This window comes from Tigriopus californicus, chromosome 8 (genome assembly GCF_007210705.1).
Source record: "Tigriopus californicus strain San Diego chromosome 8, Tcal_SD_v2.1, whole genome shotgun sequence".
In the NCBI taxonomy this organism is placed as follows: domain Eukaryota; kingdom Metazoa; phylum Arthropoda; class Copepoda; order Harpacticoida; family Harpacticidae; genus Tigriopus; species Tigriopus californicus.
In genome coordinates this window covers 1,009,316-1,034,076 of record NC_081447.1, presented here as the reverse complement: position 1 = coordinate 1,034,076, position 24,761 = coordinate 1,009,316, and the positions used below count along the sequence as shown (strand labels likewise).

The 24,761-nt window shown below is 47.2% G+C and overlaps 4 protein-coding genes across 4 annotated transcripts in view; 2 read left to right on the top strand and 2 right to left on the bottom strand.

Annotated features, from left to right (window-relative positions):
* LOC131884427 (epidermal growth factor receptor-like) overlaps positions 1-6,938 on the bottom strand; it is a 37,603-nt gene extending 30,665 nt beyond the window's left edge. The window contains exon 1 of the mRNA XM_059232201.1: positions 6,125-6,938. Coding sequence (XP_059088184.1) covers positions 6,125-6,245 — 121 coding nt within the window. The 5' untranslated portion in view covers positions 6,246-6,938. The remainder of the gene's footprint in view (positions 1-6,124) is intronic.
* A 3,581-nt stretch (positions 6,939-10,519) lies between these two features.
* On the top strand, positions 10,520-12,861 carry LOC131884442 (beta-1,3-galactosyl-O-glycosyl-glycoprotein beta-1,6-N-acetylglucosaminyltransferase 4-like). The gene is made up of 2 exons (XM_059232222.1): positions 10,520-11,371; positions 11,484-12,861. Exons 1-2 carry the CDS (start codon positions 10,875-10,877, stop codon positions 11,956-11,958), a joined length of 972 nt encoding a protein of 323 aa, XP_059088205.1. The 5' UTR covers positions 10,520-10,874; the 3' UTR covers positions 11,959-12,861.
* Positions 12,862-12,992: 131 nt separating this feature from the next.
* On the top strand, positions 12,993-22,820 carry LOC131884426 (transformation/transcription domain-associated protein-like). Its single transcript, XM_059232199.1, has 3 exons — positions 12,993-14,653; positions 14,788-20,910; positions 20,999-22,820. The coding sequence occupies exons 1-3, from the start codon at positions 13,138-13,140 to the stop codon at positions 22,660-22,662; spliced, it is 9,303 nt and encodes a 3,100-aa protein (XP_059088182.1). The 5' UTR covers positions 12,993-13,137; the 3' UTR covers positions 22,663-22,820.
* Positions 22,821-22,822: 2 nt separating this feature from the next.
* LOC131884436 (protein LTV1 homolog) lies at positions 22,823-24,761 on the bottom strand (the record flags this gene model as incomplete). The annotated part of the gene is given in 2 exon segments (XM_059232214.1): positions 22,823-23,210; positions 23,729-24,761. Coding segments are annotated over 2 exon segments (1,369 nt in total), but the record flags the coding sequence as incomplete, so codon positions are not given.

Here is a 24,761-nt window from a genome sequence, read left to right as displayed (position 1 = left end):
CAAGCGTCATATTCACCTCGCTAATGAGGGAAAAATCATCTCCTCAAAAAAATCCACCAATTTTAGTTCGGGTTTGGTTTGGGAAGCTCAGGATGTGCGATTGAACAACAAAGAGTGGAGTAAGAGATGAGTTTTGAAATCCTGTCAACCTCAGTCAAACCGGCTTGACAGGAAGTCTGAGTGTGGGGTATTAATACCGTAGCTTCTAGTACATGGTATATACTACGTCGTCCTAGCATATATCCTTTGTTCACACGGTCTCTTTTGATTCCCATTCATGTTCAATCTGACAAGATTTCCTCCGCTTAATTTGGCGCTCTCAATCTGGCCGAGCTTCTATTTTGGTTGGTCGGTGATGGCGTTCCGCAAGGATCCTCTTGAGCACCTTGAACAATGGTAATCCTGTCTATGCACTACCTAAAGGAGATGAGAGGAGATGGGGGAACATGGGTTGAGATTCGTTCAACAGGTGGTGAGCGAGAGGGATACATTTTGTCCATAGGATATGTTTCGTTTCAGCGATGCTGACCCTGGGGAAGGATGCCGATGATTTGTTGACTTTGAGATTTGTTGAAAGGCCCTGATATTGACGATGTTGATTTGAGAAGTGATGTGAAAAACGGTTTGGAGGAGCTCGCTTCTGACTGGAGGCCGACGACGGCAACAAAGCAAATAACAAAAGAGCATTTTGTATGTACAACAGTATGGCATTTCAATGTCAAAGGAAATTGCTGCTGGACTCTCAAAAATACATGAAAAGGAGCTTTTTTGAGCTAATGATGCGTTCCAGTTGCCCTGTTGTTTGCATCGTTTTCCGTTCGCATTTGTAGTACTACGTGTTTGCACCCTACGGTCAGGTCAGGTTGGACATGTACATACTAGGAGGTTTGAATGCCTCACTTACTATGTTGTTGTGTTTAGTTATGAACTCACTCAAAATGAGGTTCGTTTTCAATTTTAAGGTCCCAACCAAGGGGCTGCATGAAAGGTTCAACAATTCCAAGACAGGACTTTTGCTCGAGTGAGCTTGTAGGGAAGTATGAGAAGTATTTCAAGTCACAAAAGCCCAGGATTGGCCCCCCCTTCTTCTTCTCCTCGTTCTCATTGAGTTTTCTAGAGCCAACACTATGAACATGAGCGCTAAGAGGGTCAAGTACGGGCCATTGACCACGTGATTGGACCTTTGGGAGGCATCAAACCATATTGCTTCCAGCCGACTCTTGCCCAAAGCTCCTCGAACATCAAAGTTTCAAATCACAACGTCCCAGTTGTTTGTTGTATCTAAAACTCTTATTGTATCCAACGAACTCGGTCTCAAGTGCGTTGTCAGTGATCCCAAGTTCGTGCAGATCACTTTGGAGGGTGATATTCATGAATTCGTCAAGTGATGAAAGAGATACTGTTGGTCGTTATCAGATCAACTTAAAGAGAGAGGTAGATAGAAGGTAAGTTGTCTTCCCATTGCTGAGGAGACCGGCACAGGAGTATATTTTTAGGTGGTGGACCGGATGTTCGGCTCTGAGACTCACTTAGTACACCAACAATTGTGATATTACGGCCAGAGGACGACTGTATACACCACTAACAACAACAACAACAACAACAACAACAACAACCACAACAACAACCACACGACTGCTACCTATAGCGCCATCCACGAAACACTTCGGACGTACAAGGGGACCAGTCAAAGACAGCAAGAGGAAGATCAATCCAGGTTTGGTTGCCAGACATTCATTCCTCGAGCTTTCAATTTCAGACCTCCTGACGGATTTCAATTCCTGCCAACACCTCTCCTCGTCAATATGATGAAGGACATACGATTCCTGGGAGGAGCGGCCTTGGTTGAGATATCGAGAAAATGCCGCATGACAGATGCATCATGGCTCGTTTCAATCGAATTGACATTGAAGGGATCAAAAAATGTATCGGGCGTGAGGTTCAAGACAATGAGAACTCGCGGCTACATTGTGCAGTAAAAGAATACACCGAAGGAAAGAAGATTCATCATCGTGTGCTCCTTTTTGCGCCTCCTCGATTCTTTCGGCAGGAATTGGTTGGAATCAAGCTTGCCATCCAATGACGATCTGTCGAACGATCCCTGATTTCTCTTTTGATCCCAAAGGTCACGGAGGAGATGAAAGCTGGCTGACATATAGAAATAAATTTGAGTCTCGCCAAATGCACTGGAAAGAAGTTCATTAAACACACCGTTTCCAGATAGTCACGAGAAATTCGTTCCACGGGCCCCAAATATAATCGATTAGGCGGACTTTCAGCCAGGAAAAGGTGGAACCATTCAAGAAGGGCTTCTTCAAAGGAAACTCGGGAAGGGGATCGACTGAGACGATGGGAGGTGGCGAAAAAAAGTGAAATCAAATGTGCGTTTCGCTACTGAGAACCTTCTAGGGAACCCATTGTTGTCGGACACATGAAATCAAGGCTGACTCTCCTACTGCGTACGTACACTAGGAGTAGTTGTTGTAGTAAAAGCGATTGAGCATCCCTCTTGTATCCTTTCTTGATGAGGATGTTCGAGTAGAAATTGCAAAACGATGATCATGCATCATCGGGGACGAAGATGAGGGAAACTCAAGGAGTTGGTAGAGTCTGTGCACTACGTACGTAGGTTCTGTTCACGAGAAATGAGGCCAGAGGTCATCATCAAGTACGCACTCTCAGAAGATGAGGCAGGGAGCAGGAGAAGCGAGGTATAATTACAAAGGAGTAGTTAATGCACTCTCCCCTCCTGTCACACACGGCGACTCAAAAGATAATTGATAAATTTCTAGAAAGTTACCACAGGAAATAGTCGTCTCTGCCAACGACTGCCTCATTCTCAATGCAACAAGGGTTTTTTGCATGGAGAATTATGAGCGGCACTGACACTTTCGGGTCATGAAATGCCAAATGTAGGCCAATCTTCTCCAGCTCCTCGACCACCACTCAGTCAGTCTCTTGGAAGGAAGGATCGAGGAGCGAGAAAATCGCTGGAAAGAAAGGCGTCTTTCATCGGTAAATGCTCCTCGACCCAGATTTAATTGTTGCCAGCCAGAGCGGCCTGCCCTCCAATCGAGGAAGCTGTTGTCAAAACTTGAACGCGTCCATCAATGAACGGCCATATGTTCGGGAAGAACTAGACCGGCGATCCATGTGTCTTTCGTAGGGCTTGTTGCAGTCGGTCGGTTGTTCTCCCCTGAATGGATTTAATGTCTTTTTTTGATTAAAAGTGTTTGTTTTCACGGCTTCCAATAAATTCGGAGATCGAGTTACCGTCACCAAATCCCCTTTCTGCATGGAGTGAGGGGAAATTTGCAGTCAAGTATTAAAAAGCCGTAAATACTCGAACTAAAGTGCCCCCTCTTCTTGGATTGGATAAAGATTCCTTTCAAGAAGTTTGATAACACCACCACTACAGAACTTGAAGGATGATATTGGCAGAAAGAGCGTTGGATACTTTATTTGCATTCAATGGAAAAAGATGCCGAGTCATGCTTTTGGTAGTTGTCCAATTCATCTCCGGACAATTTCAAGCAAAAAACTTCACCAACGATCCGGATATGTTGGGTACGGCACAGAAAAAAGGGAGATTTGACCGGTGATTTGAATATGAAATTGATTTTCACTCTTGAGCGAGAACTCTTTTCATAGATGGCATTTGAGGGTTGTTGGTGACCAGGATGATGAAGCAATTTGGCGGGGTAGCCACTTCAGAGAGCATTGAAACCATTCCTGGTCGCCTCTTAAGTGCAATTTCATGGTTGTTTTTCCGTCGCGAATATCTCTATCCACGACCAACAGGGTTGCTCAATCGCAGTAGTCATCGACATGAAAGTGCTCACGGATTTGAATAAAAAAAAAAAAGATATGGCGATCTTCAAGGTGGAGAGCTGTCGCCATCCTCCAAATGCGATACCTTCAATTATTCGAGGGGATGATTTTCAAAACAAGCCGTCGTGACCCTGAAGATACTGAAAATGTCGCTATGCCGATACTGAATGCCTTCGCTATGGATCTCAAAGTGTACCAAAATCAGGTGGTTTCAAAGGGCAATGAACAACAGCCCGGTCAGAGATGAATAGGAGAGCGGGTGAGCATCAAAATCTGTTGTTCAAGTGATTGTGAGCTATTTTTGACCGTGACGCCGCCAGTTCATTCAAGGGGACGGATTCTCTCATCATCCGGGCAAATAATCTGGATTAACTGTTCCTCGTGATTAGAGGGGAACCCAAAGAGATAACCTAACTCTCCGACCCACTGCCTTATGCCCCATCCCGGCAGGACAGTTTTCTATTTACTTCCATGGGTAAATATATTCAAGCTAGACTTGTTCAAGGGTGAGACCATTGAGAGCGCCTTTGAAAATGGAGACGATACTATTTTCTACCAGATTCACAAGGGGGACGATTCCAGCTGGCCAAGGACCAACGAACGAACAGACGGACGAAAGTTTTGGGACACAAAAACAGAGATTAATATGAATTACGCGAAGCTCTTATCGTTTATGAGTGTCATTGGGTTGGCAGCTGGAAAAGACCTTGTGGGTTCAAGCGAGACTTGTGGCTGACTATGGCACTAATGACAAGAAATGCGTGTTCTTGGGATGAGGACTTGTTGCAAGAAAGAACAGAAACCCATTTCACTCCAGTACTTGCAAGTTGCAAACGAGCGAGCAAGAACAAGTCATCAGCGAACTTGATCCCGCTTTTCGGGGATCGTTCATTCACCCTCTAAATCCAAAGTAAATCATCGACACGCAAGCTTTAGAGAGGGTAACGAGTGTGGCTAAGAGAAAGAAAGAAACGATAGAAAGAAACGAGAAGAAACTCATTTGTGACGAGAGATTGGCCCATTGGCAACAGCTCGGTGAACGCTCATGTTGAACCTCTTCCTTCGAGCTTATTTATTTGGATTTGGGTGACAAGTTTATTTTGACATACACGACCCTTTGCAGCCTAATTACATCTCGGTGGGAGAAGAACATGTAAGCCACGCTAGTCCAGATGAAATCCAGAACTGTCTCGTCTCCGTCATCAAATCATTTTTGACCAGAATGACAAGGACTGCTTGCTTGAGAGAAGTGTTTCGTTCTCAACTTTTTCATCAATGGGATTATCAACATCATCATTATTTTTTCTCTCATCATCAACAACAACAACCATCACCCCTACCACAGTAATGATCTTTTTCCTCATTCATCGTGTCCATAAAATTGGGAACATCAACAAACATCTCGAACAGAGCTTTTCCTTCTGGTCTCTCTGCCTCCTGCTTATCCTGCCTGCATCTTCAAAGACGATCAGTTATTACTACGACAAGAACACTAACAGCAACCCTCGCCCAAGGACCCTCGTGTCTCAAGGGTCAGATCCATCATCGCAAATTCAACCCGATCAAGCGCCCCAGATTTTTGGGTTGGTTTGCCTTCTGCCGTTGTTCTTTTTCTCCTCGGGTTCAAGTAGCATGGAGCTGGGTTCATATTCTTCCCCACACCAATACCACCTAGAATTGTTGAATGGTCGTGGTAGGGTGAGAAGCCACACACAAACCAAATCGTACATGCTCCAACCAGCTTCCAGCTACTGACTGAGTGAGTGACTGCTTGGTGGGGGCCATGGTGTTCTCCAAATGGTTGCTGGTCGCCTCCTCGGAGACGAGTAATAGTGAGCGGCAGCATTTCCTGCCCCTCAGGCAATTTTGAGAAAGGTTCCCAGGCCCTGAACGAGCGAGAGGTGTACGGACTACCGACCGACTACTAACTGCAACCGAGTATACCATTTCATACACCGAGTCGTCACGAAATGATCAAAAAGTCCTTTGAACTCCAGAAGTAGCTCGAAGACCATGGTGATCGTCATGACTGCGAAGGAATTGGAAGAGGCAGCCCGCCAATTGTGCATTGCTCCACTGACTAACTCTCTGACTCTGACTCTCTTTGTAGTAGTTGTTTGATGGCATGATTTTGGCAACCGCAGGTCGTGGCCGAAAATAGTGCCCCAAATAGAGTCACATGAATCTTGGAAAGAGCTATTGATTCACAACTCACATGCCACCCACGGAATACAAAAACAACAACACCATATTGTACTCTAGTTGAGTGTTGAGGGAATCGTGAATGATTTACCTTTCTCTTGTAAACGAATCCCTTGAGCTAAGTCGTTTTGACCTAAAAGGATCAAAGTGATCATGAGGATGCCCAGAGTTGATCCATGGATGATGACCCGGGTCTTGGGGGTGTAACCCATGGCGAAACAACACTCACTTCACAATTTCCCAACACTTGAACTTTGGAACACTTTAATCGTCATGCGAATTACCCATGATGGACATTCTCTTTTGTTTCTGTTTCTTCTGCTGGGATTTCACCTTAGAACTAGAAAACTGGAAATGCTCCTCGTCTCCTCACTCTTTTGGGGCGTTTTTTTGTTTCTTTCCGTCGCTCACCCACCAATATCGTCCAACATGAGCTACTTGTTTTGAGAGAACTCTTTGCTATTTGAGAACCATCCGGTGACTGAAGACTCATTTGCGGTTCGCTCACGCCCTCCTCCTCCTCCCTCTCTGTCTCCTTCCACTTCTTCTTCTTCTTCTTTTCCTTCTTGTTCTCTCTCCTCCACCAAATACTACTCCTCCTTCGCCAGCTTCCCTTCTTGTATTGTATGGAGTTCTTTCATTCCCTGCTTCTCCCTCCACACCACTCGTAGTACCAACACCAAAGCATTCCGTAGTCCTCCATGTAGTCGATGGTGATGGTCCGTCCGTAGCTCTGAGTTCTCACTCCCGAGTCTTCATCCAGCGATTCTCCTTCGTCCGTGGCTTCAAAAGCTTCTGCGTTACGAGAACGAGTACGAACGAAAAACACACCAATACAGACGATTACAGAGCATATGGCGGCATAGGAGCATAGCAAGAGTGAGCTATACCGGGAAAGACAGGAAAAAGTTTTCGACGATTCAGTCTCGTAGTCCACAAGATCAATTCTTCTACTTATGCTGTGTCGTGTAATGCGAAGTGAGTGCCCTACCACTTCCATGGATGAGGACCTAAGGAGTGGGATTGAGAATGAGAAAGGGGTGGTGGGTGGTTGATAAGGTTGACAGGGCCACACACTAACCCAGCCTTGGGTTAGTGTGTGTAACTAATTACAGGGATCGATAAAGATGGTGGGGCGAGGGACGAATCTTATGCCCATCAGAGTTCCAATGAGCTGTGGGTAATCGGAACTCTGATTAAGGCTTTGGGCGTCCTTAACCACGGACCAAAGACCGTGCCTTACCTTAGTTGCAATACCAAAACAATAGGATGAAAATGGACAAGACTTGAATATTCAGGATTCAGATGATGAACACTGCTCTTCAAATTGATAACTTTATTTCTCCAAAGTCTCAATCAAATTAAAGAAAATGGTGTCAATTTTGTTGTTAACTTTCTCTGACATCTATCTGATAATACAATTCCCTTGAAATTTGTCATTATCCGAAAATAATGGGGCAGCAAATTAGCTTTTACGCTCGACCCTTCCATTTGAGAATCGCAAAAGCTCCCTTCGTCCAACCTTTCTTTTCTGGCTCGATTTTCAATGTGTTTAAGAACGCTCATTATTCACCTTCCAGCCCCCTCTTTAGTCAGAGAAACCAGCCTAAGGGCGAAGAAGAGTACGTAGACTCGGACAAAAAGTTTTGCTTTCACGTCGAGCAGAAATTGCGCAAGTTCGACGGTTCGGAAGTGCTAAAGAGTTGAACCGAAGCGCTCCTAAATCGGAAATAATGACGATATTGATTTTTATTCACAGTTGTATGCTACATTCTTTGATGATAATCCTTAGAGGTAAACTTACAGTCGACATATAGAAGTTGTCCAACGAAAAGTTTAGTTTAATAAGATATAATCCAATTCAAAACACGATTCTGTCTGGAGCGATACCTCACAATATATGGAAACCTAATGGCCAACTTTAACTACACATTCTTTATTGAGGACTCCCTTTCCGCTACTAGGAATGAGAACCCCTGCAACTCAAGATGGAAAAATATTCATTTTATTTGACAGAATAGGGGGATGAAAACTGATGGACACTCGTGATCCCAAGTCAGTAAAAAAATCCAGCTGGTTATTTGGGTTTACCTGTCTTCTCGGACCGGACCTGTAAAAATCATATATTGAACGTGCCCTCTTGCCTTTAGTCCAACAAGCTCAAAGTCCCGTTAATAAAAGCTCTATGGCAAAAGTTATGAGGGACCACGGGTGATGTCGGTAACCACTTTTTAATTGTTCCCTCACATATATGTTCCCCGAAATACAAATCGATATAATATCTGATCCACCAACGGAGTAGAGTTGACATATCTGGATAGCCTCTGACATTGCCTCTCAGTATAATAATTGCGCTTACTATGCAGATGAATAAATCATTGAAAACATCTTTAATTCTATATTGCAAACCAAGAGTTAGATAGTTATAAAAAAGTTGCAATTCGAGTCAGCTTTTAAAAAGAATGTGTTGACAGACCGATTCAAGAATCAGTAAGGAACTTGTTTCCGTTGGTGACAGACAAAGGTGGAACACTCAGTTTCCTCAATAACAGTCTTGTCCGGCTAAAACACTCCAATAGTACACCGAAGGGTGTGTTGGAGAGGTGGGAACAATAAAAAGTTGCTATTAATTCTGCCAAGGTAACGATTAGCAATAATTTTGAGAGACATGTCTGGTATATACTGTTGTTCCAATTTTGAAAGGGAGATAAGTCGCTCCACAATCGTTAAAGGCCGATTTCTCCAAATTCGGATTTTGCAGAAGTGTTCTAGAAAATCATTGGGTTCAAGAACTGTCAATTCATGCAGCCCTTCTCCTATTTAGCATGGGTCCGTGCGCAATTTAGTACGATTACCCAACTGATTGAGCATATACGTAGGTACATGCAGAACAGGTTATACGGTACTGTAGTGGAACTAGAAAGACGCGAGTCAGTTTATGTCGTCTATCTTAATTTTGCCAAGGCCGTTGATAAAGTCGAAGTCTTTTGTTGCATAGACTTCATGATATTGAAATCCAAGGTAATATTCTCTGTTGGATAAGAAGCTTCATTCGTGGTTGGAAACAACAAGAGCCTTGCAATGTGGAAAGTTCTGCATGGGATCTGAAAGACTTGCTGGGGTACCGTATTGGTAGAGCAAATCGAACTAACTCACCGTTTATCTTATTCCGAATAAGAACTTCATACGAACACAAGATCTTAATTGATTGATGAACTTGGCCAAATTTGAGCACAAAGCTATGCTTGTGGAACTCAGGAGATATGGTCAAAGTTATATGGAGAAAACAATACATAAAGTTCGAATTTTCAGCCTGCTCTTGGTCATCTACATCAGCTTTCGACAACCTATCGTTGACACGATCCACTGTACAAGCAAATGATATAAAAGTGACCTACCTTTAATTGAGGGGATCTACGTTTCTTGTTTTATTACTTTAATTCGACAAGTGGCTCAGAGTGGCTATGACCAAGAGCAGGCCGATTTGCCGGGAAGCTCGTTCGCAGTCAGTCCATATTTCTAGAAGTCCGTGCCTAACCTTTCGGTAGACATAACGAGGCAAAAACCTATTGGCCCGTGCTGTACTTGAAATCTTGACTCTTGGGATTGATCGGACTTCAAGGAGAAGCTGAGATAACGACTTTTGAGAAAACAAGTGAGCACCAACAACAAATCAACGATTTTTGATGTAAAACTGCGTGTGGTGTATTGATAAAAAACGAAACCTAAATTTGATTCATTTGTTGAAGTCTCTTTTTATACATATATGCGCTTTTCCTGACGCTTTCACGTTACCTTAACAATCATAATTGATGATATACGATGAACCCGAACAAACAGCTCGCTCGCCTTTAACGAAAAAAGCTGATAAAAGTGTTTTTGGCGTCAGTAATAAACGGTATTCAGTACTAGCATTCCGAATTATTCAAATTGGTACAAGTTATACTTTCAGTGAAAATCAGTTGAAGTGCTTGTACGGCCATTATTTGAATAAGGGTTCGTGACCTCTCTTTAATCATGGTGCGATTGCGGTTTCTGTTTGAACTAAAAATTGCAAAGGCGGCTTTCGTGTCCACTTTAACGAGATTGTAAATCGTTCCATAGGTTTTTAGCGTCAAACTCCTCCACTTTCAACTTCTTGATATTTGAATAGCAAGTATTTAAATATCATGAAGTTGAAAGACTGTTTTTACATTTATTGTCCAAAATTAAAATCGTCATTGAAAGCACCGAGCAAAGTGTTATGAAGGAATATCAATAAAGCTTTGAGAAATTCCAAAGTTGCAAAATTCAGACATGTTGACCTTTCCTGCAAACGTGTTGTATTAGGTCTTAAGGCCAAAAGAAAAGACACATAAAATTTCAATAGAAAAATTGGTGCTGGAATTGATAAAGTCACAGTAAATCTCTTTATCTCATACGTCATGCTAGACTGGCAAATCCAACGCTCAAATAAAAGATTTCAGTTTTTGCACGATTTGTCATATCTCGGCTGAGTTTTAATCTTACTTCATGTACGCTTACTTCATGGCAAAATTTCACCAAAGTTGTGGTGAGTGCTTCCAACATGGTTACTTAAAATTGAAGAAAATGCGGATCCAACGGGCGATACCATTGGTGGGATTGATGGTATTGTTGATTTTATCTCTACAACAGAGTTTGCTTCATAATTGTGCCACAACTCCGAACTATTCACGTAGTAACTCTGTCGCCCCAGAACCAGAAACGAAAAATCATACAGAACAACGTGGCAGAAGTTGCCACAAGTCCAATCTGGACACAAAAGGGACATTTTTAGCGAAGATGTTATCATTCAGAATACCTATAATTGCTCAAAATACATGGAACTTCAAAAGTGTAGATTTCCAAACAGAGATCCTAACAGCTTCCAAGATTTTCCTTTGGCCTTTGGAATCAGCACCTACCATCAAGTGGGTATTTTGGAACTCTTTTTGGCCTCATCATTCCACCCTTTGGACTCCTACTGTATTCACGTTGATGCCAAAGCCAAGGACAAAGTGAAGACTGCCATTGACCAATTGGTGGGCTGCTATCAATGGAAATATCCCGAAGCCAATATATTTACCGTAGATGATCCAGTGGCAGTATTTTGGGGGCATATTTCTGTGTTGGAAGCGGATTTCAAATGTATGCGACTTTTGCGAGACAATTATAAAGATTGGAACCTCTTTCTTAATTTGGCTGGAACGGAATTACCCTTGAAACCGATGCCAGAAATTCGAAGGATTCTAAAGAACTTCCCGGACGGAACTTTAGAGAGTTATGCTGTTCCCAGTTACCAAATGAAAAGATTCAAGGTCTCCATGGAACTGAAAAGGTGAGTGCGAAACAAAATGCCAATAGTTGAGTCGCAATTAACCATAATGAATACTGGAAGCGAACATCGTAATGAAGTCCAGTAGAAAATAAGCTTTGATTGCGTATTACAGAATTGGCCAAGGAGACTTCGACCTCGAGCTTGTCAAAACTGATCGCGTGAAAGATCTTCCCCCAGGAAATATTACAATAAGAAAAGGCTACAAGAATGTAGCATTGCCTCCATATATGGTCGACTTTTTTCTGGACTCACCGTACTGTCATGAGTTCTTAAATTGGATTAGTGATACTCATATCCCGGACGAACATTTCTACTCAACCATGATTACTAAATTCAATCAAACCACTCGCGATGTTCAAGACTTGCAAGATTTGGACACAGATTTTACTCACGGGGTTTGTCTAAGGCTGACCTGGTGGTATGATGACAATTGTCGGGGCAAAAGTATCCGGGCAGTTTGCAATTTTGGACAAGAAGATTTGCCTCGCCTGCATAAAGACACTAAATGTTTGTTTGGAAACAAGTTCAATCTTGACGTGGACGCAGTTGCCCCAATTCAGCATATCTTACATGTTTTGGAAACCTGAACTGTAACTGTAAGATTCTTTCGCAATTTTAATTGTTTTCATGTCTGTTTATTTTTCTTTTGTGAACTTCCTTACTTCTACTGGGAATGGGATCTCTAACACTTCAAGTCCAAAAACAGTATTAATTATCCACAAAGTGTGTTGAGAGTCCTTAAAATGTAGTAACACCAGTAGTCCTGTTTATGCTGATGACACAAAGATAGCTTGTGGTAGGTAGTAGCCAAGCCCAAAATAGTCTGGTGCCTAACACTTCTTTCTCTGGCCCCTTCATTGTTCAATCTGCTGTCCTCAAATATCCAATAGCATCATTTAAAAGTCGGACTTAGACAGTTTCTTCGTGAAATGCAAGATCAATCCCATATAGTAAAGGGCTAACCGAGTTGGAAGATCAGATATGATATGAATATAAAATCTAGTAGAACACATGCGTTTTTCATCTAAAGCTGTTGGAAATTAACCAAAACATTCAAATCCATGAAGTCCAACTCTCTTCTTTCTCGGGCTCCTTCATTGTTCAATTTGCGGCCCTCAAATATTCGTAGGGCGTATGTAGGCGTTGATCCAGTAGATGCATTTTCGTCAGACATGGACATGTTTGTGGCTATAGCATGAGCTGGAACGTCATGAAATTAGACAAACCACTTCAAAGTAATTGGCCGGTTTGGAGTTGTATTTAAAAGCGTATATAAGTTGGCTTTAAAAGATGGCATTCGATCATCTAAAAAATAGAATTGTCACAAGTAAGAAGGTAAAAGATGTTATTGACTGGGAGCTCTTAATGTATAAGACAAGGATTTTTTTTTCACGGCTTTGAATAGTTTGGTTTCATTATGACTAGACTATATTCTCACTTCACACGTAATACTGCAGTCTCTATACCACATACTGTCTCTATGGTCCTGTAGAGCTCTCTGGTGCCCACACATGAAACATTTAATCCAGATGGGGTTGAATACAGATTTGAAGAGATTCAGCATCGTCGTCGAATGGCAAGATTTGATTGTTCTGTTTATCCAATCGCATGTTTGAAAAGCCTTCAATGTGCCCATAGAAATTACCTTTTTACAATTTTTTTTGATTTGATTTGATTTGAATGTATTTACAAGTACAAGCACTTTTCTAAGGTGAGTCATCTTTGGTACATGGAACACATGTCAGGCTTGGATTAGTGACTAGTGCATGAAAATCGAGATAACATATCACAGGGGATTAATTGGCAGCGACTTATTGATGGCGGCCTTGAACGGATCCCAGACCCTCGTGAGCCAGGGCTTGCGCACTCTGGAATTGTGCGTGGATAACCTCCAGCCGGATTTCCTGTACGAGCACATCCAACCCGTTCGTGCAGAACTGATGCAAGCGCTTTGGCGGACTCTCCGCAACCCGTCGGACCAGATTGCCCATGTCGCTTTCCGAGTACTAGGCAAATTTGGTGGCGGGAATCGCAAGATGATGATCGAACCCCAAGCCTTGACCTACACCGAGACCGAGAACCCCGGGCCTTGCATCACGATCCACTTCCCCGAGTACAAGCAGAGCATCGCCATGCCCGTCAAGAAGGTCATTGAAACGGCCTTCAACGCGCTCAAGTCCTCCAGCACTGAGCCGGGTTTCTATCGCAAGCAATGTTGGGAGGTGCTCAAATGTTATCTCGTGTCCTCGCTCAAAATGGACGAAGACAAAGCCACCATGCTCAAGCTCCTGTCCCACACGTCATTCCGCGAAGGCGCCATCCCATCCATTGCGGGGCCCAACTACAAGTGCACGGACACCCAGGCTCGACAAGTCCACCAAATGGCCCTCACGGGCATGTTCGTGGCTGCCGCCATCAAGGAACTCCGCCAATCCGTGCTGCCCACCATGGTGGCCTTGGTTCGTCACTACACCATGGTAGCCATCGCCCAACAGTCCGGGCCTTTCCCAATGTCGGCCAAGCAATCAAAGCTGAACGGCATGGACCCGTTGGTGCTCATCGACTCTCTGGCCGTGATCATGGGCCACGAAGAGAAAGAGCTTTGCAAACCGGGCCATCTAGCCATGGTGCTCATTTTGGACACGGCCACCAATATCATGGGAAGCAAAGAACGAGCTTGCCGTCTACCTCTCATGGAGTATATGTCCGATCGGATGTGCAATCTGTGCTATGAGCGAGCTTGGTATGCCAAATTGGGCGGATGCATCGCGATCAAATTCCTATTCGAGCGCATGGAGATCCGTTGGGTGTTTCTCCATCAGTTCCACTTCCTCAAGGCTCTGCTCTTCATCATGATGGATCTGACGGATGAGGTCTCCTCGGGAGCCGTGGACATGGCCAAGTCCAACCTGGAGAAGATGCTCACCTTGTGTGCCAAACCTGTTCAAATCCCGGAGGGTGTCACCGAGGAGGATCCGCGCATCGTGGAATTGCGCACCATCCAAGAGAAGTCTCTACGGGATGTGATCAATGAGCTGGTCCGTCAGGTGACCAGTCCTAACACATGTGTTCGAGAGCGAGCCATGGATAGCTTGAAGCTGTTGGCCGAGATTCAAGGGAAAGGCATCACCGAGGTCATGGACCCGCACAAGGATGTGCTTCAAGACATGATCCCACCCCGCAAGCACCTGCTTCGCCATCAGCCTGTGAATGCCCAAATTGGACTCATGGAGGGCAATACTTTTTGTACCACACTCAATCCTCGACTCTTCACCATAGACCGTAAGTTTTCTTCATGAATTTACCATACCAATTGAGCTATCCAGACAATTAGGAGATTCCCCTCATCACTGTGACCCCTTTCCATAAGTGCGTAGGTTTCATTGCTTCAAGGGTCTCATTTGAATGTATTTCAGTGAAAATCATGGAGCACAAGGTGTTCTTCACGGAGCTGCTCTCCTTGTGTGAGGCGGATGACCAATCGCTCCAGAAGCTACCCTGCTACAAGTCCATCAGTAACTTGGTTCCATTGAGGAAATCCGCCTTAAAGGCCCTCGCGGCTTGTCATTACATTCCCGAATGTCGCGACAAGATCTTCAATGTCATCTATAGCAAAGCCCTGAACAGCACCAACAACGATCTGGTCGAAGCTGGTTACGAGTGCATGAAGAAGTTCATCAGTGGCTTTGAGGTGGACATCAAACTAGTGACCGAGCTCACCAAACCCATCATCAGTAACCTGGCCGACTATCGCAACCTGACGCAAAACATCATCGCCCGCTTGTGCTTCCTCGCCGAGCTTTTCCCCAAGGTGTTCAACGAGAAACTCTGCGAGCAACTCTTGCAATTATTGAAGAAATGGCTCGAGATCTCTATCGTGGCGCACAAGCAAATGCAACAGGGCATCTCGAAGACCAGTTGGTTGCCCCAATTGAAAGTGGCCGCTGCCATCGTGAGGCTCTTTCAAAAGATCCCGCCTTCTCACCCGCCTCAAAAGATCATCGAGATGCTCTGTAAACTGATCTTGACCACAGAGCGAAATCTGTTGATTGAACCCGGAAGCATTTTGCGGGAGCCTCTCATCGGCTATCTGATCAAATATCCGTCCGAGACGGTCGAATACTTTACCAACGATATCACGGCCAAAGACCCGCAAAATGGCCGATTCATCGAATTCATTATGAAGCACCAAGAGGGCAAGGTGTTCCGCGAGGCCTTGAAACTGAAAATCGGCAAACTCATCGGCATGATCATGGGCACGAATCAACTTCCTACTCCCATTCAGCAGCAGAACCAGCCCCAAATCACGCCCAAAGAGCGGGCTGATATCCAATTGGTCTGCATACGGATGGTTTGGGTCATGGTGAAACATGATAGGGAATGGATCAAGGACCAACAATCCCTCGTGGACGCCCTGAAGCGTGTCTGGAACCAAGATGCCTATCACGACAAATACACGAAAGGCGACACCGTGGACTACTCACAATGGAAAGGGCCAAAAGTGTTGGTTAAGATCATGCTCGAGTACTTCAAGCTCCACCAGAACACCGAGATCTTGTTGCTGTTTCAACTGTTGAGAGCCCTGGTCGGACGCTACATAGCGGATTTCCAATTCCTCAAAGACTTCCTCGAGAACGAGGTCTGCCAAGTGTACAGCACCCAATGGAAACGCGCGGCCTTCTTCGAGTTTGTCCGATTGTGGAACTTGGCCGAGTCGAACCTCTCTCAAGACTTGAAAGGCAAGATCCTCCAGTTCATTATCATTCCGTGTTTCTCGTTGAGTTTCGAACAGGGCGAAGGCGACTCCTTGATCGGCAGCCCACCCTCCCCCGATCAGGATAACCCGGAAAACGTGGTCTCAACCTTCATCAATAGTATCATCGACCCGGAATCGCCTTTTGGCACTTCGGACACAGTCCGGATCCTCTTGCTCCAATTCTCCTGCCTTCTGGTGGACCGGGGAGCCGCTCACATTCACGACGCCAGCAACAAGAAGCAAGGCAACAAGCTAAGACGACTCATGACTTACGCGTGGCCTTGTCTCTTGAGCAAGAACTGTGTGGACCCGGCCACGCGATACCACGGCCATCTCCTGTTGTCGCACATCATTGCCAAGTTCGCCATCCACAAGCGGATCGTGCTCCAGGTGTTCCACAGCTTGCTCAAGGCTCACGCCGTGGAGGCTCGCACGGTGGTGAGACAGGCACTCGAGATCCTCACCCCCTCCATGCCAGGCAGAATGGAAGATGGGAACACAATGCTCACCCATTGGACCAAGAAGATCATTGTTGAAGATGGACACACCGGATCCCAGTTGGTCCATATTCTGCAATTGGTGGTCAAGCACTTCAAGGTGTACTACCCGGTGAGGCACCATCTCATTCAGCACATTGTCAGCTCCATCCAACGGCTGGGCTTCACTGCCACCGCCACCATTGAGCAGAAGAAGTTGGCCGTGGACTTGTGCGAAATCGTCATCAACTGGGAGAAGCATCGCGTCAAAGAGGAGAGCGAGGCCAACGCTGACAGTTCCAGTTCAGCCAGTACGGGTAGCGGCACCGGCGCTAGCAACGCGCCCACCACTAACCCCGCGGGAGGGGAGGTGGTTGTGGGAGGCGTGAAGCGCTCAGCCTCCACCGATATTGGCCCCGAGATGAAGCGCAAGATGCCTGGTTTGGCCCAGGTCAAAACCGTGACTATGGGCGCGACGGGGGCTACGGCTCATGTGACCACGACCGCCAGCAACAGCCGTGAAGACCCGAACAAACCTCTGAACAAGGCCCATTGCGACGCTATTGTGAACTATCTCCTCCGATTGGCGTGCCAAGTGAGCGATGCTCAAGCCGGAACGGGTGGATCGCCGGGTGAAATGCTGTCTCGACGATGTGTGGCTTTACTGAAGACGGCCCTCAAAGTGGAGGTGTGGCCCAATTGCGATCTCAAATTGGGGGCTTTCGAGAAGATCTTGGCCGGACCGCAGGGCGTAGACTCGAACCAACCCAATTACGTGAACATTTGCACCTGTTTGGACATTCTCAGCTTCTTGCTCTCCATCCTCCGGAAAGATCAGGTCCTCACCGCCTTCAAGCCGCTCCAAAAGGCCATCTCAACGTGCATGAACTGCCCGAATGCCAAAGTGATCCGAGCCGTGCATAGCCTCATGTCCAGACTGATGAATCTCTTCCCCACCGAGCCCACCTCGTCCAACGTGGCCTCCAAACATGAGGAACTCGAACAGCTCTACGCCATGGTGAGTCGGGTGATTTACGAGGGCCTCACCAACTATGAGAAGAACTCTCAAGCTGCCACGTCCAGTCTCTTTGGGACGTTGATGATGTTGAAAGCGGCTTGCATCAATAACTCGTGTTACATTGATCGACTGATCACCAGCTTCATGAGGGTGCTTCTCCGCATGTTCAAGGAGCATCTGAACCCGCCCAACAATGAGGGCACGGCTGCGGCCAGTGAATTGCTCATCTTGAGCTTGGATTTGGTCAAGAATCGCGTGGCTGTGATGGGGATTGACATGCGGAAGTCGTTCATTGGTCAGATATTGGTGGGACTAATTGAGAGATCCCCAGACGTGAAGGTCATGAAAGCCATCACGAAGATGCTCGAGGACTGGATGAAGATCAAGGACGTGAAGCTCATCAATCAAGGACCCAGCTTGAAGGAGAAATCCATTCTTCTGGTCAAGATGATGCAATACGTGGAGAAGCGATTTCCGGATGACGCCGAGCTGAATGCTCAATTTTTGGAGTTGGTTAATTTTGTTTACCGAGAAGATGCGTTCAAGAACTCCGAGCTCACTTCGAAACTCGAAGGTGCTTTCCTCGCCGGTCTCCGATGCACCCAACCCCACATCCGGGCCAAGTTCTTTGAGGTGTTTGACAACAGCATGAAGAAGCGCCTCCATGAACGGCTCATGTACATCATCTGCTCTCAGAACTGGGAGTCTATGGGACCGCACTATTGGATCAAGCAGTGCATCGAGCTCCTCCTTTCCATCGCCGTGGCCGGCCTCCCAATCAATAATTGCACGCCCACCAGTCGATTGCCTACCATGACCACGGTGATTGCCTTGGCTGAACCCGGCGACCGGAACGCCTTCGACGTGCTCAGTAGCATCAAGGAGGAGCCCACGGACGTGGAAACCGTCGAGGCTCACGATAAAGAGGAGGAACTCACCACCGAAATGGACCTGGCCAACCACGCCGACTCCACGCTCAAGAAGGAAGGTCTTACTAATCACACCACATCGTTGAATCAGCTCATCAGCCGACAATACAAGTTCCTCGAATCCATAGGCGAGGTCAAGACCATCCACTTCCTCAATGCCACGGCTCAATTGGCTCACATGGACAACGGACTGGCTGAATACATCTGGCTGAACCTGTTGCCCCGGATCTGGAAGATTCTGGCGGATCGTCAACGAGAGACTTTGGCGGCTGAGGTCGTGACTTTCATCTGCTCAGGGATCCATGTGGTCCAGAAGGATTGCCAGCCTAGTGCAATGAATACCTTCTACGAGGCTCTCACCCTCTGTCAGCCCACCATCGGCATCAAACCCGCCGTGTTGAAGTACTTGGGCAAGTCCCATAATCTGTGGCACCGCGCGGCTCTCCAGTTGGAACATTTGTCCTTCGAGGCCGTTCCGCCCGCCAACGTCATCAAGACCCGGAAGGATCCCGTGGAGCAATTCGACTTTGAGCCGGTCATTAGTCTGACCCCGCAACAAGAGGCCATGGATGCGCTGGCCGAAATGTACGCACTCTTGCGAGAGGAGGACTTGGGCGCCGGGCTCTGGCAGAAGAAAGCACAGTACCAAGAGACGAACATTGCCATTGCTTACGAGCAACAGGGATACTTCGAGCAAGCCCAAGGGGCGTATGAACTAGCCATGACCAAGTATCGCAACGACCACACCACTCAGCCCAGTTCCATCAAAATCCAACAAGAGGTGCGTCTTTGGGAGGAGCATTGGATCAGGAGCTCGAAGGAGCTCAACCAATGGGAGACGTTGCTCGACTACGGCAACACCCAGGGCGTGAGCAACCCGTTGTTGGTTCTGGAATCCGCCTGGCGCAACAACCCCAATTGGACCCTCATGAAAGACTCCCTGACCCAAGTGGAAACGGGCTATCCAAAAGAGATGGGTTGGAAAGTCAACCTCTACAAAGGCTACTTAGCCATCTGCAACACCGAGGATGCTCATCTACCCATGGTGGAGCGTTATGTCGAGCAAGCATCCACCTTGTGCATGAAGGAATGGCGGCGTCTCCCCCACGTGGTGTCCCACATTCATTTGCCCTATCTCCAAGCCGCCCAGCAGGTCATGGAGCTCCAAGAAGCGGCCCAAATCCACCAAGGATTGCTCCATGCTCGACAAAACTCGCTCCACGACATGAAAGCCATTGTGAAGACCTGGCGGAATCGCTTGCCAGTCATCTCTGACGACCTTTCCCATTGGTCGGAGATCTTCACGTGGCGCCAGCACCACTACCAGTTTATCGCCAATCACTACAACAATGAGCAAGTGGACCAAGCGAGCAATCATAGCATGCTCGGCGTTCACGCCTCCGCCCAAGCCATCATTCATTTCGGAAAGATTGCCCGCAAGCACAACTTGACGAGCGTGTGTCTGGAATCCTTATCCCGGATCTACACCATCCCGAGTGTGCCCATTGTGGACTGCTTCCAAAAGATCCGCCAACAGGTCAAGTGCTACGTCCAAACCGCCGTGGCTTTGGGCAAGAACGAGCTGCAAGAGGGCCTGGAGGTCATCGAGTCCACCAATTTGAAGTACTTCACCAAAGAGATGACCGCCGAGTTCTACGCTCTCAAGGGCATGCTGCTAGCCCAAATCGGGCGATCCGAGGATGCCAACAAGGCCTTTTCCGCCGCTGTGCAAATGCACGACACTCTGGTCAAGGCCTGGGCGCTTTGGGGCGATTATCTCGAGAGCATCTTCACCAAGGAAATGACCAATGGCCAACCTCGAACCATCAAATTCGGAGTGGAGGCCATCACCTGCTTCCTTCACGCGTGTCGCCATCAGAACGAGTCAAAGTCACGCAAGTACCTGGCCAAGGTCCTGTGGCTCCTCACCTACGACGATGAGAATCTCGAATTGGCCTCAGCTGTGGAGAAGTACAACATCGGGGTGCCGCCGATTCAATGGCTACCGTGGATCCCGCAACTCCTCACGTGCTTGGTGCGAAGTGAAGGCAAACTGGTCTTGAATCTCTTGAGCACAGTGGGTCGGATGTTTCCTCAAGCCGTTTACTTCCCCATTCGAACGCTCTACCTGACCTTGAAGATTGAGCAAAGAGAGCGGGTCAAGACCACGGGCGATCAAGGTCAGAGCATCACCGAGCGCAGGAGCTCGGACAGTCCCAGCCAGGCCCAAGACCAGGCCGGAGGGCCTCAAGGAGGTCAGGAATCCGGTCCCATTCGAGCAACGGCCTCCATGTGGCGGTGCTCGAGAATCATGCATATGCAACGTGATCTTCATCCCACTGTCCTGTCAAGTCTTGAGGGTGAGTGCCATTGAAATCCTTGAACGGATAAAATGAACGTACGACTCGTCATGTTTTTATTCTATTTCTAATTATGTGTGTATTTCAGGTATCGTGGATCAAATGGTCTGGTTCCGGGAGAACTGGTACGAGGAAGTCCTCCGTCAATTGCGACAAGGGCTGGCCAAGTGCTATCTTATTGCATTCGACAACCGCACCACGGTCAGCGACGCCCACATCACCCCTCACACGCTGAACTTTGTCAAGAAACTCGTGTCCACTTTCGGCATCGGCATCGAGAACATTTCCAGTTCGGTCAATTCGTCCTATAACTCGGCCGCCTCAGAAAGTCTCGTTCGACGAGCTCAAGCCAGTGCCCAAGATCCCGTGTTCCAGAAGATGAAGTCCGAGTTCACTTCGAATTTCGATTTCACGGTCCCCGGTGCCATGAAGTTGCAGAACTTGATCCAGAAGCTGAAGAAATGGATCAAGATCCTGGAAGCGAAAGTGCGCGTCCTGCCCAAATCGTTCTTGATCGAGGAGCGTTGTCGATTCTTGAGCAACTTCAGTCGGCAAACTGCGGAAGTGGAACTCCCCGGAGAGCTCCTACTGCCCAAACACTCCCACTATCAGGTGTACATTCAACGATTCATGCCCAAAGTGGAGACCGTTCAGAAGCACAACTCCGCAGCCCGACGTCTCTACATTCGTGGCCACAACGGCAAGATCTACCCGTACTTGGTGGTCAATGACTCCGGGTTGGCCGATGCCCGACGAGAGGAGCGGGTCTTGCAACTCCTCAGAATGATGAACCATCTTTTAGGCAAGCATAAGGAGACATCCCGACGATTCCTTAACTTCACCGTCCCGCGGGTAGTGGCCGTATCGCCGCAAATGCGTCTCGTCGAGGACAATCCTCATTCGGTGTCCCTGCTCGACATCTACAAGGATCGTTGCTTCAAGCGGGGCTTGGAGCACGACAATCCCATTGCCAAGTACTACGAGCGGCTGGCCACCGTTCAAGCCAAGGGATCTCAAGCCAGTCACCAAGTGCTCCGTGACATTCTCAGCGAGGTCCAACGTAGCATGGTGCCCAAGAGCCTCTTGAAAGAATGGGCTTTGGTCACATTCCAGTCCTCCACCGACTATTGGACCTTCCGTAAGGTGTTCACGCTTCAACTGGCTCTCTCGGCCTTTGCTGAATATGTCCTACATTTGTCGCGGCTCAATCCGGACATGATGTACATCCACCAGGATTCTGGCCTCGTCAACATCTCGTATTTCAAGTTCGACGTTGATGATGTGAACGGGGATCTGGACAGCAATCGTCCGGTGCCATTCAGGCTCACGCCCAACATCTACGAGTTCCTCACCGAAATCGGAGTTCGGGGCCCGCTCACGGCCTCCATGATCAGTGCGGCGCGGTGCTTCGTTCATCCCAACTTCAAGATTCAGGCTATCCTGCGGGCCATTCTTCGCGATGAAATGATCGCGTTCAACAAGAAGACGGATGCGGGTTCCAATGGCGGATCAGTTTCGGGTGCGGCCTCGGGTGGCACGGCTGCTACGGGTCCCAACGAGGCTAATACAGACATGCGGGATCGCGAGTTGGTGATCACGATGGTGACCAAAGCTGTGAATGCGATCACGCAGAGATTGTCCAGTTTGTCGGTGTTTGATGGAACCGATTCCAAGGTAGGGACTTTGGTGGCCGCGGCCAATTCGCACGATAACCTGTGCCGTATGGACCCAGCATGGCATCCTTGGCTGTAAAGTTTTTTTTTCTTTCAAATTATACACATATACCTACATATATACATATCTATCTAGATATTACCCATTCATATTGTGAACAAACGGCTTAGTACAAACCATCCAACTCTCAGATAACGCATTTCCACCCTATATTAATACACCTCTCAAACAAACGACATGTGAAAAAACTTGTGTATTTCTTGAAGATAGAGATGGAGATTAGGTAAGTTTCATAGAATTTTGCCTCCCTGGATGTTCTTCCGGTTGTTGATCGCGTTCCGTTCTTGAAGGGCCTTTTCTTCTTTGAAAGCCAACGTATTGGCCTTCTTTTCCATTCTCCGCTCACGTTTGAACTGCTGAAAGGCCTTCTTGCGGTTCTTTTTCTCTTCCAAGGTCTCGTGTTTGGGTCGAATGGACAAGGCCGATACTCGCGAGGCTAAAGTGCACGTCTCGTCATCCAAAACCTGCGTATCACGGTCCAATTGGCGCAGAGCTCCCTTGGTCAGGCCTTTCCCCAAGGCATCTTCGGGCATGCCCGTTTTACTGGAGATGATGATGGGACGAACCTACAGTTTAGAAAAAAAGGGGGTCAGTTTGAAATTTGTTGAATGATATTGGAGGCTGTAAAGCGATACAGAGTAGTGAAGAACATAACTATCAAATAAATGCACCTATATCTTGGCATTTTTCTACCTCGCTAAATTGTGACAAACAACTTTGATTTCGTTTTTTTTTTGAAGTTTTGCCTCAAATTGAAAGAGTTATTTTACCTTTGTGATATTAAAGATTTGACTTATAATTCAAGAAATACAATTAAAGCTGTCCTATCCCATTATGCAGACTAGGGTAATGTCACGAAGAGCTTGCCTATTTTTAACTTGGAAAGATACTTGAACCCCTGCGGATGTCGATGCAGTTGCTTTGGCAAGCAAAACTCAGATGGTCGCGTTTCTTGGTTGTGAACGGTGGAAACGCAGATTCTTACAATTGCTGGGCAATACTTTCTTGATCGACGTTCATATCAAATCAAAAGTTTTCCCACCATCGGGTTATTACGTAGCTCTAAATTGTGGGCCGCACTCACCTTTCGACTGGGCTCGGAAATCATTTTGGGGCGATGGTAGATATTGGAGTAGGTGCTCAAAATGGATTCGCAATCCCATCGCTCTTTGGGATTCTCAGCCATGGGGATCAATTCTTCCTCGTCCTCTTGGTCGTCCTCGCTGTCACTGGCCAAACGAGCTTGAACCTCGGCCTTGAGATCGGGCACACGGCGTTCTTCGGCCTGCTGGACTTGATAGGCTTGGACCATTAGTCGCATCAAGTCACTGCCATCGTCCTGATGGCCCTCGATCTCATCCAGGTCCAAGCCACCCGTATTGTCCTCGGTGTACTCGTCATAGAACTTTTCGAATTGTTCGTCCAATTGCGAGAGTTGTTCATTGCGAGCCACCACCGAGCTCGACATGGAGTATTGCGTGAATCGCGTCTGCGTCTCCTCCTCCGAGAACGAGAACCGCCCATCCAAACTACCCACTTCATCCTCAGCCTCACGGGGATCGAAGTCCGAACTGAAATCGACCGAATGGGCATCCGCATTCTCTCCATCGTCATCGGAACAGAGTTGTTGACCGTCAGCCAAGAAGTCATCCAAGGTCAGATCATCCTCGTCATTTGGTAGATCGGACCCGTCCGGGCCACAAGGGGTGGGCTCGTCTTTCAAGGTGAAAACCACGGTATGTTCATAGGCATCATCGAGGGTCTCCACAATGTCCGGGTCCCAGTCGAGCAAGGGCCCAGAATGCGGGGCGGCTTGATTCAAAATTCCGACTTTCTCTTCGCGGGCTGAGGCGAACACCTGGCCGGGCAATTGGACGGATGGGCGGTAATCGGGCTTAGGAGGCGGAGGCGGGCCCTGAGCCTGAGCGCGTTGAATAAAAAATCGCTCGGCGCCACTCCAATCGTGTTCGACCTGAGAGGTGTCTTTCATGTGTTGCAGATAATCGTAATCGTCGTCAAAGAAGACGCCGAACTCGCGTTGAGCTTCCTTTTGCTTCTGAATCTCGAGTCGGCGGGCTTCATCTTGCGGGTTTTGGGCCAGGAGAACGCGCTGCGGC

Bases quoted from the DNA above. Each gene is read 5' to 3' on its own strand.
- LOC131884442 (XM_059232222.1), top strand. From the start codon at position 10,875: ATGGAACTTCAAAAGTGTAGATTTCCAAACAGAGATCCTAACAGCTTC. The intron at 11,372-11,483 runs GTGAGTGCGAAA...TGCGTATTACAG, and splicing joins GTCTCCATGGAACTGAAAAG to AATTGGCCAAGGAGACTTCG.
- LOC131884426 (XM_059232199.1), top strand. From the start codon at position 13,138: ATGAAAATCGAGATAACATATCACAGGGGATTAATTGGCAGCGACTTA. The intron at 14,654-14,787 runs GTAAGTTTTCTT...AATGTATTTCAG, and splicing joins TCGACTCTTCACCATAGACC to TGAAAATCATGGAGCACAAG. The intron at 20,911-20,998 runs GTGAGTGCCATT...TGTGTATTTCAG, and splicing joins TGTCCTGTCAAGTCTTGAGG to GTATCGTGGATCAAATGGTC.